Source organism: Somniosus microcephalus, chromosome 1 (genome assembly GCF_052327205.1).
Source record: "Somniosus microcephalus isolate GS21.2 chromosome 1, FLI_Smic_1.0, whole genome shotgun sequence".
Taxonomy (NCBI): Eukaryota; Metazoa; Chordata; class Chondrichthyes; order Squaliformes; family Somniosidae; genus Somniosus; species Somniosus microcephalus.
The window spans coordinates 363699149-363717313 of NC_140987.1; the positions used below are offsets into that span (position 1 = coordinate 363699149).

The 18165-nt window shown below is 42.7% G+C and overlaps 1 protein-coding gene across 5 annotated transcripts in view; it reads right to left on the reverse strand.

The window, feature by feature from the left end:
• Nucleotides 1-18165, reverse strand: part of diaph2 (diaphanous-related formin 2) — a 940841-nt gene that overhangs the window by 417445 nt on the left and 505231 nt on the right. For all 5 annotated transcript variants that reach the window (XM_085996016.1, XM_085996000.1, XM_085995993.1 and 2 more), the window contains 2 exons: nt 10493-10594; nt 10056-10150 (listed from right to left, as the gene is read on the reverse strand). In XM_085996016.1, the coding sequence (XP_085852142.1) occupies nt 10056-10150; nt 10493-10594 (197 nt within the window). The remainder of the gene's footprint in view (nt 1-10055; nt 10151-10492; nt 10595-18165) is intronic.

Genomic DNA, 18165 nt, shown 5'->3' on the forward strand with positions numbered 1-18165 from the left:
TCAAACTCAGAACATCGGAGGGTAGTCGTACCTCGATAATTTAAACTTACTTTCTTCCATCTTCCACAACGGCCGCTAGGTTTTCAAGTTTTATGAGCCCCAAAAAAATACTAGTTTTCAACCTCCACCTTTAGGCAACTATTCTCTGCTACCATGTAAAAGTCAGATAGCCAGGTGGTGAAGGATAGAGTACTAGTCTTTAGTTGCTTACAAGCCTTTATTTACATAGACATACATTACATACTGTGTATCTCGTAGATAAGCTTGCAACCCTTCCGCAGCCTACACCCATTTATATAGGTTGCGTTTATTTCCAACACCAGATCTCTGATTGGTCACTTTGAAGGCAACACCTGATTTCTGATTGGACCCCTTGGAGGACAAGACACACCAAACAGTTTCTCTGGAATGTGTAATTAGATCCTGCCTGCCTAAGTAATCAATTAGTTTGCAAAGTGTAATTTGAGCCATTCTGACTGCCTTGCTCCAGACAGAAGAGCTCACATAGAACAGACAGGGCTCACCCTCACAGGTTAAGACCTTCTCCCACCCCCCCAAATAAGTTCCTGCCCTCCCCCAACCTAACTTTCCTCACACCAGCTTCTGACCTTTTCCCTCCCCAACAAGTTCCTGACCTCTCCCCTCCCCACCTGCCCAAGTTCCTGACCACCCCCCAAGTTTCTGACCACCTCCCCGCCACCCGAGTTCCTGACTTCCCCCCCGTTTAAGTTCCTCCCCACCGCACCAAGTTCCTGACCTCCTCCCCCGTCCAAGTTCCTGACCACCTCCTCCCTACCCCCCACCACCCCCGGGGTTCCTGACCTTCTCCCCTGCCCAAATTCCTCCTCCCCAGGTTCCTGTCTTTCTCCCCCCTGCCCAAGTTCCACCCCCAAGGTTCCTGACCTTCTCCCCCTGCCAAGTTCCTCCCCACCACCCTGGGTTCATGACCTTTCTCCCCCTCCACCTGAGTTCCTGACCTCCCCCCACACCAAGTTCCTGACCTTCTCCCCCGTCCAAGTTCCTGACCACCTTCTCCCCGCACCCCTGGGTTCCTGACCTTCTCCCCTGCCCAAGTTCCTCCCCCCCCCCCCCAACCCCCCCAGATTCCTGACCACCTCCCTCCGCCCAAGTTCCTCCCCACCACCCTGGGTTCATGACCTTCTACCCACCCCCCACCTCCATAGATGGGGCATTGTATGGGTCACAGATTGTTAACAGGTTTATTGGGTATGAAGTGAAAAGTGACAGTGTCATGACTTCCGGATTTCATCCAGTCCAATGATGTCACTTGCCACACATGCACTGAGCTTTCCGAGAAATCAACCAGGTCTAGGGGAAGGAGAGGGAGAACATGGTGCGGGTGTAATGGTGGTGGGGCTGGAAGAACGTGATCCATCTTACCATCTGGATCACATTCTCGCTCTCATCCCCCCACCTTTAGACCTGGATCGCGTTCTTCCCCACCCCCACTGTGCTCTCCATTCTCTTCACCTACGCCACCGCCTCCTCCTCAATCCTCTCTCTTCCCCCTCCGATATTCTCTTTCTTTCTCCCCTTCAATCCCCCCCGGCCCCCCTCTCGATCCTCTCTTGCCCCCCACCGCCCTCCCAAACCCGGCCACCAAGGGATCCAGTGATCTTCTCGTTACGGAGCCAAGTGTGGCCCACGACGCAGGCCGCATCTGTGGGGTACTGCGCATGTGTGGTCTCAGCAAACTGTGCGCATGCACAGAAAGGGATCGGGTGTGCATGGGCGGCTCTGGGATACCGCGCACATGCACAGAAGGCCGTGCAGGTAATCACTCCGATTTATATATGTGAGCAAGAGAATCCCCAATTAAATCCCACCACTTGCATACAATTAACACTCAATTCTTATACACCACTTAAGTACAATTAACAATGACTGCATGTCCCTTGAATGATTAGGGCTGTAATGATCCTGTCTCAGGTGAATATCTGATGTGGGTTTAGGCCAATTGGGATTCTTTGCAGATTTGAAGTGTTCAAAATGTTTAGGCCAGAATTTTACCGGCACTGAGAGGACGGGATTGGAGGGGGGTCAGCTGCGAAATCTGAAATGATTGAAAGCGGGTCAGGACCCCGCTGTCAACCCGCCTACACACTAGTCTCCCAGGTGTCGGGTCTGTCAGCGCTGAACAGACCCGACACCAAGCGGCGGGGGAGGCAATTGGCATTATTAAATGCATTGTTAACAGCCAATTAAGTATTATTTTAAGATTACCTTTAGATTTTTAGAGTTCGCCAACGGCTTCACCGCTGCTCAGGGATCACGTCAGGTAAGGAGCTTGGGTGTTGTATCAGCATGGGATGATTTACTAACTTGACAGCTGCAAATGGTCTATAAAAGCTCCCAATTCATAGGCCTTCACTTTCCAAGGTTAGAAGCTGTTGCTTACTGCATTTGGAAGACAGTTTGAACTTTCTGCAGCTAGCAAGTGTTTGGAGCAAACTCTCTATCCAGTGTCACCTCATTGGAACAACTTCTCTCACCACTGACAGATCGCTTAGGTCATCTCAACCTCACCTGCCATCTATTCCATGCCCTTGAAAAAAATCTCACCTTGGTCCTCAGAATTCCACCACGATCAGCCCCAGCACCAGGCACACCAGCAATCTCCGCAATCAACTGATGCTGCACAGGACAGAAGGCATCAGCACCCAACCACATTGCTGCCCGGGACGCCAGGGACGGCCTCACCATGGCCACATTTACTTCATTTGATGCTGTACAACTTGGCTGCTACATGATGCGCCAGGTTGGCACTACCCCATACCAACACCATAAAGCATCCCTACAATGCCCAAGTCATTCCTTTCACACTCATCACCATTGCACAGGGCAAAAGGCAATGAATTTTAAGTCCCAGTGGTACCCGTCACTCAAACTTCCTTGCTGCAGTTCGGCGAGTTTCATTAGTTCTTAGGTTGGCTGGTAGATGGAGAACTACATAGTACTGAGGCCTTCCATCTTGAAGGAGGAAGTGTGAGCTTTATCCCCATTAATTAGTTCTACTGATAGTAGCAATCACAGAATCAGTAATCATAAAGAAGGTTGCAATATAAGCCCACCCATCCTTCCAGCCACAAGAGAATACAAGAAACTAGGGGGTGGGGGGTTAGAAAAAGTTGATTGACCTACAAAATGTCAAAGGCCAATATTTTACAGCTTATTTTAATTTACATCATCTAACTTTTCCCTGTGTTTTGCTGTCAAAATATCAATTGTATTGTCAAGTTATATTTAGAACAGGCAGACCTTTTCTGTAAACATTGTACATGCCCTGCATTTTTCATTCTGGACTACTGTTAAATAAAGACTTCAGTGACTAATATTTGGTTCAAAGATATGCACTACACAATCTCTTACTATTTTGTTTCCAGAGCAATATTATTAAAAATGAGGTCTCTAACATTTTAAGTTAAGAAAAAAATTATAGCTCCAGTAGGCACAGCCTATGGATCCGTTTGCTCTAAAGTTTAAAAAAAAACTTTCCTTCACGATAAACAATCTGCGCGTTAGAGGAATGAAAAAACAGAGCTTGCAGTGAAGGTCACCTTGTGATTATGTAGAGGTTTGCAGAGACAGATTCATGCGATGAAAGTGTGACAATTTAAAGGGAATGTGTTGCTAGAGTGATTTTCCTCCAGATATTTTCCTAATTTTTATATGTATAAGAAGGGATACGGTGATGTTTTATGGCTGCATTTCTATCATTAAAGGAATAGAAATGAGGCCAATATTTTAAATGAATTACTGAAATGTAGTGTAAAGAATGTAGTATATTTTTGGATTCATCTGCTCAAGAGAAAGAGTTTTCAAAACATATTATGATATTTAACCGATTCAAGACATTTATGATTAAATGGAAACCATTTTTCAACATACAGGAAACTTTGTGCTATCCGGCACCCACAGGACCGAGCTGCTGCCGTTGCCTGAAAACTGCCGTACTCTCCAGAGTTAAAGTTGAGAGATACGGAGATTCTTATCTCCGTATTTGACAACAAACACTGTTGCTTAGCAACAGCTTCTAAACACTCGGGTGTGGCCCTAAAGCTCTGTAGCTGAAGCTGTTGCTATAGCTACAGACCTTGCACAGCTTGACTGTTCAAACAAAGCAAAAAACAAACAAAAAGAATAAAAAAGGGCTGCTGATTTTTGCCGGTGGCTCCAGATTGCCGGATAGCTCACCTCCGGATAGCACAAAGTTTCCTGTAATCTGTATATATACATCATCCACAACACTGTCAGTGTTCTGCAAATGGTAGAACATAAGTTACTGGGTGTAGTCTTTTTTAATTAATTATCATTTGCAAGTAGAATTGAATCACCATAATTGATGCAATAGAAAAACATTGAGAAACTGAAAATATAATAAAGTGTGATAAGTACAGATTCCACAAAGGAAGGTTGTGCTTGACCAATCTTATTGAATTCATTGAAGAAGTAACAGAAAGGGTAGATAAGGGTAATGCAGTAAACGTAATATATTTGGATTTCTATAAAGCCGTCGATAAGGTACTGCACAGTAGACTCATAACTAAGGTCAGAACATGTGGAGCCAGGGGACAAGCAGCAGAATGGATAGCAAACTGGCTATAAAACAGAAAACAGAGAGTAGGGGTTAAAGGTAGTTACTCAGATTGGCAAATGGTGGGAAGTGGTGTTCCACAAGGATTGGTGCTGGGACCACTGTCGTTCACCATTTACATAAACGGTTTGGACTTCGAAATTGGAAGTACAGTTTCAAAATTTGCAGATGACAGCAAATTTGGGGGGGGGGGGGGAGTGGGAGTAGCTAATACAGGAGAGGACTGCGACAAAATACAGGAAGACGGTTAACAGACTTGCAGAATGGGCATGTAATTGGCAAATGAACTTCAATGTAGATAAGTATGAGGTAGTACATTTTGGTAGGAAGAATAAGGAGGCCTCATACTCCTTGGAAAATATGGCCCAGATATTTACAGGGAGGGAGTGGGGGTGGGACAGTTTTGCTTTCTAGCCAGGCCAGATTAATATTCTTTTGTCTCAGTTTCCCGGCCGCAGCCAGCCAGATGAAGGGGATGGCTGGCTGTCGGGTGGGTAGGCTTACGACACCAGGCCACAGTTGAGAAGTGGAGAGGAGGGGCTGGAAAGGCCGGGGGGGGGGGGGGGGGCAGAGGAGAGCTCGGAGGGGAGTTCGCGACACAGGTTAATAAGTCCAATAAAAAAGAAAACACACTGAGGTTCATTTCTAGAGGGATAGAATTGAAAAATTATGTAAATTATAGAACCTTGGTTAGACCACACTTGAAGTACCGTGTACAGTTCTGGTCTCCACATATACAAAGGATACAGAGGCACTGGGGAAGGTGCCACAATGATTTGCTAGAATGATACCAGAACTGAGAGGTTATACCTATCAGGATAGATTGAACAGGTTGGGGCTCTTTTCTCTAGAAAAAAAGACTGAGGGATGAGATGATAGAGGTCTTTAAGATTATGAAAGCATTTGACAGGGTAGACATGGAGAAGATGTTTCCACTTGCAGATGAGACCAGAACTAGGGGCTATGAATATAAGATATTCACTAATAAATCTAATAGGGAATTCAGGAGAAACTTCTTTACCCAGAGAGTGGAACTCACAACCACTAAGAGTAATTGGGGTGAGTAGCAAAGATACATTTATGGGGAAGCTAGAAAGGAATAGAAAGTTATGCTGATAGGATTAGATGAAGAGGAGCGAGAGGAGGCTCAGGTGGAGCATAAACACTAGCATAGACCAGTTGAGCCAAATGGCCTGTTTCTGTGCTGTAAATACTTTGTAACTTTGTAATAAAAACAAAAAAACTTGCATTTATATAGTGCCTTTCACGACCACTGGACGTCCCAAAGCGCTTCACAGCCAATGAAGTACGTTTGAAGTGAAGTCACTGTTGCATTGTAAGAAATGCGGCAGCCAATTTGGGCACAGCAAGCTCCCACAAACAGCAATGTGATAATGATCAGATAATCTGTTCTAGATGTTGACTGAGGGATAAATATTGGCTAGGACAACGAGAACTCCCCATCTCTTCTACGAAATAGTGCAATAGGATCTGTTACGTCCACCTGAGAGTGTACACGGGGCCTCAGTTTAACGTCTCATCTGAAAGACGGCACCTCCAACTGTGCAGCACTCCCTCAGTACTGCACTGGAGTGTCAGCCTAGATTTTTGTGCTCAAGTCTCTGGATTGGGACTTGAATCCACAAACCTTCTGCCTCAGGGGGCGAGAGTGCTACCAACTGAGCTACACCTGACATAATTGAGCAATAAGCTAAACTTAACTCCAAAAAAAATTTACGATTTCTAAAGTTGAGTTGCAGTTTTTAAGCTGAAGGGAAGACCTATTGTAATTTGCATAATTACATGTGTCATGAGTGACAGTGACGGCACTTTGAATGTAATTCATCAGTGGTAAAGCACGTTGACAGGTACAACTTATCTTTGCATAATGACAAAGATAATGATATAAAACGAAGAACATGCTATGATACCACATTTCAGTGGGTCACCCTACTTGACTTAAGCAAGATGTCTTCTAACCATTCCACCAGTATTTCTCATCCTCCTTAAAGCTTTATCAGCTCTCTGTTTAAATGCCTATCTGTCCTCACAGCATTCCTGTTTCAACCCGCCTGTCTGTGTCTCTCTTTTTATCTCTCTCTTCACAAACAGATGTGGATCAAAGGACTTTTCAGCACAATGGGTGCGAGATGTTTTTCGATTACACAGTCAAGCTAACCAATTTGCTTAGTGTCTCTGGGGAAAACAAATTCCATTTAGTAAATTAACCGCTTTTCGCCTAGGTGCTTTTTTTTTACAAAAACTTGAGAATACATGCACTTTGCTTAAAACAAACACAAAAGTAACTTGTTTTCAAATCTTATCTGTGGAAAATGGTCAAAAATCCTGAAACATGCATGATGGCTCTTTATTTCTTTCAGGGCGCCACTGCTTATTTCTGCCTCTTTCAAAGGTCTAGTAGTCCACTATCTGTGCTCTTTGGTTGGTGGCCAATTTCCTTCCTCTACAAGTGCTCCTTGGTTAGTGGCTCCTATCCACTCTAAGCAATCACTTAGTGGCCAACGTCCTTCCCACCCGTGGCAGCCATAATGCTGCAGGAAATAGAAGCATTGGCTTCTGCAAAATGGGAGGAGAAATGGCTGTCCCACCACTAACATCATTATTCAAGTTACATTTATTTATGCTTCAAGTGCAGCGGGCAATACAAACAGGAGTGGAGGTAAGAAAGGGGGAGAGAAAAAACTGGGAAAAAAGAGATGGACGGAGAGAGATACCATCCAAGACAAAGCAGCCCACATGATTGGCACCCCATCCACCATCTTAAACATTCGCTCCCTCCACCACCGGCGTATCGTGGCTGCAGTGTGTACCATCTACAACTGCAGCAACTCCCCAAGGCTTCTTCGGCAGCACCTCCCAAACCCACGACTTCTACCACCTAGAAGACAAGGGTAGCAGGCGCATGCGAACACCAACACCTCCAAGTTCCCCTCCAAGTCACACACCATCCTGACTTGGAAATATATCGCCGTTCCTTCATCGTCGCCGAGTCAAAAATCCTGGAACTCCCTCCTTACCAGCACTCTGGGAGTACCTTCACCACACAGACTGCAGCGGTTCAAGAAGGTGGCTCAGCACCACCTTCTCAAGGGCAACTAGGGATGGGCAATAAATGCTGGCCTTGCCAGCGACGCCCACATCCTACAAACGAATTTTTAAAAATCAAGAGAATGACTGATGAACAAAGAGATGAATGAAGGATAAAGAACACGACAGAAACATACACGGAGAGAGAGAGAGAACAGGAGTAAAGAACAGAATAGGGAGGGAGGGACAGACAGACAGATAAATGAGGAATCGATCACTGAGTTTATCTAGTCTGGTTTACATCAAATCTAAAACCTCTCATGGTTCCTTCCATTCCTCTATCTCTTATAGTGGATTCTCCTTCTATAAGCACATCACCTACACCACCTCTCTCCTCCCTGGCATCTGTATGGAGCCAGCTTCCATATGCATGCTAATATCACTGCTTGCTTAGACTGACTCCTTTAGAACATTAACACTGTTGTCCTGTTTGACCCGGAGCCTAGCTTCAAATCCCACAAGTCTATTGCCAAGATTGTTTACTTGCATCTGTATAACATCATCTACCTATGCTCCAGCATCCTCACCACGCTGGAATGTCACTCCAGATTAGATTTCTTTCAATCCGCTCCTGGCTGAATCCAGAACTGCTCCTTACACAAACTCCAACTCATGCAGAACTCCACAGTCTATCCCAGCCGTTCAGTACACTTGCTCTTGCCCACAGACTTTCTATGGGCTGCACTGTAACTTGCTGTGATTACAAATCCATTTTGGCACAGTGCCCTCTACAGGGATCTGGGACCTATGTGAACAGGGCAAGCAACTGTGTATCTCCTTAACCAATCAGATTGAAGAATCCTTACTGAAGCGCACAGAGTCTAAATTAGGAAGTGTAAGTTAGAATATTTAATTCACTGTCAAATCATGTACAGAAAGCGAAAGAGAGGGAAAGAAAGATGGGATTGAGAGAGTTAAGAGACTGAAAGAAAAAGCCAAAATAAAAATTATTTTAATTGTTTATTTTTTTTTTTTTTAAATCTGCAACAATAACTCAAATTTGAAGGAATAACACTTGTAAAAGCTAATTTTTAGTGCCAGAGAGGTTGTTTGGCAATAATCATGCCTTTAAAAATCCACTTACACTTGGGCAAGCATTAACTTTTCTGGCAAGTTTAGCGGGAAAGTACCGCAACTTCATACATCAGTTTCAATGGCGAGTCTCTGGGCGCGATACTGCTCTAGCGAAGCTTCTGGAAGAGCAGGGCAACCTGGACAGCAACTTCCTGATTTGCACATGTGCTTGATTGCAGAAGTTACTGTCCGATTTACTCTTCATAATGGTGAGTGCGATAGCCTTACCGTTATTTCTACCGCAAAGTCCAGGCCAATATACTATGCTTAAGTGATATATATTTGGCTGGAGCCCTTGGGCACGGGCCCTGCAGGTCCTTGCATGAATCCACCCATGATTGGTGATGGCAGGGCAGAAGAAAGTAAATGGAAGTGGTGGTAGAAGACCAATGGAAGCGGAGCGTAGAAATGAGAGAGAAAGGGAATGAATGAATAGGATAGAAACAGAAGTGGCGGAAGAAAGTGGAGGAAGAGGAAGAGTAGAAGCAGACGGGAAAAGGAAGAGGAGGCAGATGCGAGAAAAACTGAGGAGGATGAAGAGACAGACAGATGGAGAAGCTATTGAGTCTTTTAGGTAACATCCTTTGTTTGGTTTGCTTCTCATTCCATGTGCTTTAAATCTATTTCCACATTTCACCCGTTACCAGGATACAAAGGGATTTCCAGGTATTTTCTTGTTTTGGTCCAATAACTAGCCCAAATTGTCTGGTTCATATTTTCTGCCTTGCTCTCTCTCGTGGGAAGTCAATAAACCTTCTCTTTTGGAGAGTCACCTGATTAACCTTTTATTTTCCATAATTTATATTGCCTTTGCATTGGACAAACATCGACGTACAGGGTTTTCCTTGTGTTTCTTTTAAAAACTAGGATTGGTTTCAAAAATAATTTAATTTATAATTTTTGAAAATCCTGATAGGCAACATATTGATAAAACAATTTGTTACTCATTTCGCTTTTAAATATATCAACAATAAGGAACTCAAATCACTGACTCTCAGTCCTGTAATAATCTCACTGAAAAGAATTCTTCAGACAGGGTCAAAGAACTCATAAACCTTTGAGGGAAACGATAGTGTGTTTCTGGCACAGTGCTTGTGTGTGTGTTTATAACACAGTGTACAGATCTCCCCATTGTGTCACAATGAATTCACATTACATTCTGTGAAATGTACTTGCAAAAGAGACAGATAAGTTGAGAAACCTGAAGCAAAGCAAGATGTCATGTTTCCCGCTGACCAGAATTTTCTTTAAACCTTACCTGAATCATGGACTCACTAATCTTCTCCTCATCCACTTCTAAAATGATATATTTGATTTCTTCATAAGGTATGCGATATGAACCCAGAAAGATTGCTAAACGAAACAATAAGTGTATTGTCACTTCAACAAGATTGCATTTCCGATTTATATGGCAATATATTTACAAAATGTGGTTATTGCTGAAATGGTCAGCATATAAAATCAAATAAAACCTGAAAATGCGAGAAATATCAGCTGTCAGCAGCTGAAATTGCTGTGGTGGGAATTTCCAGCATTTCCAGGATTCATTTCAAATTTTCAACATATACAATTTTTTTCCTTTTTATCTTAATATCAAGTGATTCTGGTCTACATCTGTATTGACGAAAGCAATGCTTACATTAGACACCAAGCAACATGGCTGTACCTAAAATGAATAGCATATAAAGTACTTACACAAATTTTGAGCTGTTTTAGCGTCCAGAATCTTCAGTTCTTTCACTTTTTTCTTGGCAGGAACAGTTTTTTTCTCCTCAGTTTGAACATCAGCCCTTTTTGCTACAATAAAAAAAAAGTTATTGACTTGTACTTTAACAAATTATAGACAAGCTGTTCAAATATTTAGCAGTAGTTCTTTTTAGACCTTTGAGAGAAGTTGCATACAAAATCATCTGACTAAAAAATAAGCGGCTCCACAATATTTGAGGAAGCTGCATCGTTGTGTATCAGTGGGACAAAACAGTTTATTATCTATATATGTAGAGAATGTCGCTCAGCACAGTACTAAAACAAGTTGTTACTTTATCTAAATTCTTTGAAACTCACAAGGGAACTATGGTGAAGGGTAGGCATACTGGTCAAGAAAATCACATGCTATACACAAAAATAAATAGATGCGTCATAGGTGGGCCAAACAAACAACAACTAGGCAGTTATTTCCTGTTCTTAATCCAACAAAAGCTCATGGAGAAACTACGTTGAATAGAGGAAGTTCTATTTGGGGCAGTTAGTTTTCCATGGTTTAAGATAGTTTTCATCTAATTATTAGAGCTGTTTCAACTGCTGCAATGCAATTTATTTTACAATGCAAAATGGGCTGAAAGCCCAGGTGTGCATTCTAAGTGAATACATGCTCTATTCCATGAGAAACCTTTTTTTAATGTACAGGAGACTTTGGTTTATCCGGAGGTTGTATGTCTGATGTCCAGAAACCTCGATCTACCAGCAGAAATCAGGAGCCGTTCTGTTAGGTTGTTTTTCTTCTCGTGGCTTTTTTTTTTCCAACAGTCAGGCTTTGGAAAGTCTCTCTGAAGCTGTTGCTAAGCTACAGAGACGCTTCCAAGGTACGGGCCGACTGTTTGAAGCTGTTGCTAAGCAACAGTGTTTGTTGTCAGATACGGAGATGAAAATCTCCGTATGCTTCAACATTAACTTTGTATGTCCGGCAGTTTTGATTGATCGGCAACAGCTCGGTCCCGTCGGTGCCGGATATAGCAAAGTTTCCTGTATAACTCAAATTTTTCTTTGCATATTATATTGAGTATTTTGCATTGAAAAATGGGCTCTCAATGCGAACATAATTCCTGTTTTCAATTTTTCTTTTTAGAAAAACTATGTCTTAAATGCAACAATGTACGTTTTCAAGATTCATGAACACTTGAAAATAATGTAGCATAATGCATCGGGAATGGAATTTACATTGTGTAAAAGTTAGGACTGTATGGGTTGATAGCAGATGAAATTTTTAAAATGGAGATGCATCAAGTTATTATACACTCGAGATGAGCTTCCGACCACAGATCTGTCTCATCACTAAGACCATCTATTTCCAACTCCGTGACATCGCCCGACTCCGCCCCTGCCTCAGCTGCTCATCTGCTGCTGAAACCCTCATCCATGCCTCTGTTACCTCTAGACTTGATGATTCCAACGCACTCCTAGCCGGATTCCCGCGTTCTAATCTCCGTAAACTTAGGTCATCCAAAACTCTGCTGCCCATGTCCTAACTCGCACCAAGTCCTGTTCACCCATCACCCCTCTGCTCGCGGACCTACATTGATTCTCATCCTTGTTTTCAAATCCCTCAATGGCCTCACCCCCTTCCTTCTCTGTAATCTCCTCCAGCCCGGCAACCCTCCAAGATATCTGCGCTCCTCCAATTCCGGCCTCTTGAGCATCCCCAATTTTAATCGGTCTACCATTGGCGGCCGTGCCTTCAGCTGCCCAGGCCTTAAGCTCTGATATTCCCTCCCTAAACCTCTCCGCCTCTCTATCCTCCTTTAAGACGCTGCTTAAAACCTAACTCTTTGACCAAGCTTTTGGTCATCTGCCCTAATATCTACTTACGTGGCTTGGTATCAAATTTTGTTTATAACACTCCTGTGAAGCGCCTTGGATCATTTTACTACATTAAAAGTGCTATATAAATACGTTGTTGTTGTATATCCTGATAATAACAATACCATACAGTGCTCTAACAAGAAGATGGGCACGCATTTTGAAACTGAATGCGAACTGCAATCTATGAAATGAATCTCAACACTAAAATATAGTTTTTTTTTCAAATAATGTTTCATTACACAGGATACTGTCTAAAGCTCAAAAATAATGATTCAAAAACGTATGCTCTCTCATCTCTGTGGATCACGTGGGTCGGCCCAACCAATAAAAGGCAATCCCCATTCATACTTATGGGAATTCCGTACGTACGGAACTCCCATAAGTATGAATGGGGATCACTTAAAAAAATACATGAACACATGAAATAAATTTTTTTAAATTACATTTAAAATTAAAATTCCATTTAATTAAATATTCTAAACAAAAATGTAATTTTTTGGGAAAAAAATGTTTTAATGGAGCTAAAAATAAATTCACCTTATTGGGCAGGGTTTTTAATGTATAAATGAGCGATAAAACTTTATTTTTCTATTTTTTTTTTTTAAAAACACTTATGCTGGTAAAAGCAGGCATTACACCTGCTTTTACCAGGCCTAGGAATTTCACGGGCTTTCTGCAGGCGGAAGTTGTGCAAATAGCGCAACTCTGCACCCGCAGAGGCCCATCTCCTGGGTATGCGGAATCTTCTTGACAGATCGCAAGTTCCGGGTTTTAGCGCGTGTGCTTCGCATGCCTAAACCTGGAACTTGCGCGGCCCCTACGGGCGCGTACACACCCGTAGGGGTCGCAAAATACGACCCAATATGTTTCAATTAGATCACCTCTCATTCTTCTAAACTCTAAGGAATATAGGTCTAGTTTACTCAATCTCTCCTCATAGGGCAATCCCCGCATCCCAGGAACCAGTCTAGCTGCACTCCCTCGAAGGCAAGTATGTCTTTCCTTAGGTAAGGAGACCAAAACTGTACACAGTACTCCAGGTGTGGCCTCACCAATACCCTGTATAATTGTAGCAAGACTTCTTTACTCTTATACTCTAATCCCTTTGCAACAAAAACTAACATACCATTTGCTTTCCTAATTGCTTACTGTACCTGCATGTTAACTTTGTGATTCATGTACAAGGACACCCAGGTCCCTGTGAGTGCAAACATTTCCCAGTCTCTCTCCATTCAAAAAATATTCTGCTTTTTTGTTTTTCCTACCAATGTGGATAACTTCACATTTCCCCACATTGTATTCCATTTGCCATGTTCTAGGCCACTCAGTCAACCTGTCTATATCTCTCTGCAGCCTCTTTGCGTCCTCCTCACAGCTTACTTTCCCACCTAACTTTGTATCATCAGCAAACTTGGATATGTTACACTCAGCCCCTTCATCTAAGTCACCATTCATCTTTCATCCACCTGAACAGGCAGATTAAACCTCAGTTTACTATTTCATCTGACAGACAGCACCTCTAATAATACAGTATTCCCTCAGTACTACATTGAAGTATCAGCCTAGAATATGCACATATGTTCTGAAATTGGGCCCACAACCTTCTAACTCAAGAGACAAGTGTTAACTCTTGAACTAAACCAACACTTGAGATACGATCAGGTACACTCCGACGACTATCATGTTATCAAACACAGGGATATAGAAATCACCTGTAATATGCAAATTAACCTACAAAGAACAGTTGGCCAATTCTTTCACTCCTGCATTAAGAACAGAAACTAACATTTGCTGCTGCTATCGTCATCGCCTGCATCAATTGCTCTATACAACATTCCATGCAAGATATCAAATATATATTACCAGTGTAATATAAGGTGCTATTATATATAACATATACACCAGTGGATGTTGCTTGGCAATTATCAGGGTCAGTTGGAAAAAATGCTGTTCTACAATATCAGAAGCATTATATAATAAGTTGGTTTTATTTATGTGCATATTAATTATCTCCAGCAGCATTGCGCAAGGATAAAAAAATAAAATTGTCTCCAGTCTTTCCGCAGTTGTGTTTCTTTGTGTCTCACTCCAGTTCTTTGTCTCCTTTGCTTTACCTTTCTGTTTGTCTTCCATTTTTTTCTCTCTCTCTCTCTCTCTCTGTATGCCTTTCATACACTTCCTTTCATCATTATATCTGTAATTCTCCATTCATCTAACTCTTATTCTCACTCTAAGTCTCTGCTTTCCTTTTATGGCTTCTTTCTATATTTCTCTCTCTTCCCGAATGCCTCGGACATATTGCTCAACTGTTTTACTCAACTGGATATCTTTCACCATGTGCAGAGTTTGAATTGGAAGTTCAAGCCTACAATGTAAATGGCCAGTCTTCCTGTCGATCATAAAAAATCTGCGAGCCAACCTTGCAGTGTAACTTTGGTGAAAATCCTGGGAAAACTACATGATTTGTGGAAATTCTATCCCCTGGTGTTCTGTTCGCACCTTCAAAATGTGTTGAATACCTCAAAAAAAAAGGTAATTGGAATCCAGAATTGTTTTTAAAATTAACAGCAAGACTGATCATCGACAAAACAGCCTGCTTACAAGTTCCTTCTCCCCAGTTTGAGCAGAAGGTGGCAGTTACATTCTTGGAATTGTAGCCCACCGAACTGACATGCTCAAAGTGATACTGGTGTTTTCTGGGAGGTATGGGGATGGGTAGCTAGGTCCCAACACACAGACGAGGACATGGTGGATGGCTGCATTGGAGAGCAGAAGGGGACGAGGTAAGCCATGAAGCGTAGGTTCAGGACAACTGAAAAGTTAGTATAAGGGAAATTATACATACTTTACACATTAAAACTAACTCCCTATAAGCACAAGCACTGTGTGCCACATGTTAAACTTTTAATATATTGAAAAATTATATAATTCCAGCAGATTTCCAATGATGTTGCCCCAGATAATTTGGTAAAGTGCTGCACCACTATGTTTGGAAGTTACAGGAAGTATGTGCTGTAATCAAGATTTAATATTAAGAAGAAAGGAAAGTAAAAAATAAGAAACCTGGAAAGGAGGCATCTAAGAGGTGATCTTATATATAAATATTTAAGATAGCAAAGGGAATGGAAAAGGTCAACCTAGAATATTTCTTCAAGTTAAATTGAGAGAGTTGAACAAGGGGACACAGGTTCCCACAAAATGTGAAACAGACTTCCGGGAAGAGGTGAAAACCCTGGACTCTTTTCAGATACAACTGAATGTCGAATTGGGGTTGGGAACTTTAGGATTTGGCTGGATGGATGAATTAAGATGGGATGAATTAAGATGGGATGAATAGCCTTCATCATCAGCAACTTTCTTGTGATTGGGAAGGAAAGGGAAAAGGCAGTATTGATTTTCAGAAGAGGCTAGCAGACAACAAAAAAAATTAAATGAATTATAAATTGGAGTGAGCAGCTAGCGGCTGCAATTGCATCATGCTTATTTATTTCTTTATTTTATTTCAGGTGAAGAAGGGCGGCCAGTGAGGAAAAGATTCATTTTTAAGATGGAATACTAAAGGTTGACTTTATTGATTTTCTGGAAAGGGCAGCAGAAGAAATTTAAAAAAAAAAACAAATATTTAGCAATTGAGATGAGCAGTCAGCAGCTGCGTAGATTAATTTATTTATAGGTTAGTGGTAGTGAGGGAAATCTTCATTCTGAAAGTCTGGCAGTATAAATCCACACAAGGATCAATTACAAAAAGACAAGCATGAATTATGAACCACAATGAGCAGCCAGCAGCTTCAATGATGCCATGGCCTCAGCTCATCTGCTGCTGAAACCCTCATCCATGCCTTTATTACCTCTAAACTTGACTATTCCAGTGCTCTCCTGGCCAGCCTCCCACTTTGCACCCTCCATAAACTTGAGCTCACTCAAAACTGCTGCCCATATCCTAACTTTTTTTAAAATTCATTGATGGGATGTGGGCGTCACTGGCTAGGCCTGCATTTAGTGCCCATCCCTAATTGTCCTTGAGAAGATGGTGGTGAGCCGCCCTCTTGAACCGCTGCAGTCCATATGGTGTAGGCACACCCACAATGCTGTTAGGAAGGGAGTTCCAGGATTTTGGCCCAGCGACAGTGAAGGAACAGCGATACAGGTCCAAGTCAGGATGGTGTGTGGCTTGGAGGGGAACTTGTAGGTGGTGATGTTCCCATGCGTCTGCTGCCCTTGTCCTTCTAAGTGGTAGAGGTCGCGGATTTGGAAGGTGCTATTGAAGGAGCTTTGGCGAGTTGCTGCAGTGCATCTTGTAGATGGTAGACACTGCAGCCACAGTGCGCCGGTGGTGGAGGGAGTGAATGTTGAAGGTGGTGGATGGAGTGCCAATCAAGCGGGCTGCTTTATCCTGAATGGTGTCGAGCTTCTTGAGTGTTGTTGGAGCTGCACTCATCCAGGCAAGTGGAGAGTATTCCATCACACTCCTGACTTGTGCCTTGTAGATGGTGGAAAGGCTTTGGGGAGTCAGGAGGTGAGACACTCGCCACAGAATTCCCAGCCTCTGGCCTGCTCTTGTAGCCACAGTATTTATATGGCTGGTCCAGTTCAGTTTCTGATCAATGGTAACCCCCAGGATGTTGATAGTGGGGGATTCAGCAATGGTAATGCCATTGAATGTCAAGGGGAGATGGTTAGAGTCTCGCTTGTTGGAGATGGTCATTGCCTGGCACCAAGTCCCGTTCAGCCATCTCCCCTGTACTCACTGAGCTGCACTGGCTCCCGGTCCAGCAACACCTCAATTTTAAAATTTTCATTCTGGTTTCCAAATCCATCAGTGGCCTCGCCTCTCCCTATCGCAGTACCCTTCTCCAGCCCTACAACACTCCAAGATCTCTACAGTCCTCCAATTCTGGCCTCTTGCAGATCCTCGATTACCTTTGGTCCACTATTGTGGCCGTGCCTTCAGCTGCCGAGGCCCTAAGCTCTGGAATTCCCTCCTTAAACCTCGCCACCCCTCAACCTGTTTCTCCTCCTTCATACGCTCCTTAAAACCTACCTCGGTCACTTGTCCTAATATCTCATGTGGCTCGGTGTCAAATTTTGTTTGATATTGGCTCCTGTGAAGCACCTTTGGATATTTTACTACATTAAAGGCGCTACATAAATGCAAGTTGTTGTTAAGTGGTTACTTAGTTATTTGTGGGTCGGCAGCAGTGGGAGAAAATTTCATTTTTAGCAGAGAATAAAATAGGACAGCCAGAAAAGTAAAAAATTAAATCAATTATATACAAAGGTGTAACCATCGAAAATACCATCAACTTGTTGCATTGAAGAAACAAGCTCAGGGCTTCGAGTGAAGGCAGGAGGTCGGAAGGGTAGCAGTGCTACTTAGCGATTGGTGGACTGACAGAACAATGGTAAAGCAGGTGTGATGGTACCCATGAAAAGTAACAAAGTAGGCATTACTGAGCAACAGTGACACAAACAAGGCAGAATGGTGGCAAAATCGTGGCATAGGAAGTAAGGTGACATAAGAAGTGCATATAGTCGCAAGAATTTTCGTATTTTACAGACACTCACGACCTTGACACGTACTTACTGTAAAACATTTGCAAAATAAAGTTCAAGGAAAGGGAATAGAGCGCGCTGGCTTATATCAGGTACAATTTACCTAGTTGCTGCAGCTATAATTTGAACAGATAAACATTCTGTAAATGCGCAACTAGAGCAGGCAGTCTATCTTTATAAAGAATTACTGTGCAATTACCCATTCAAGGCACGTTTTGCAATACTTCTGAGAGTTC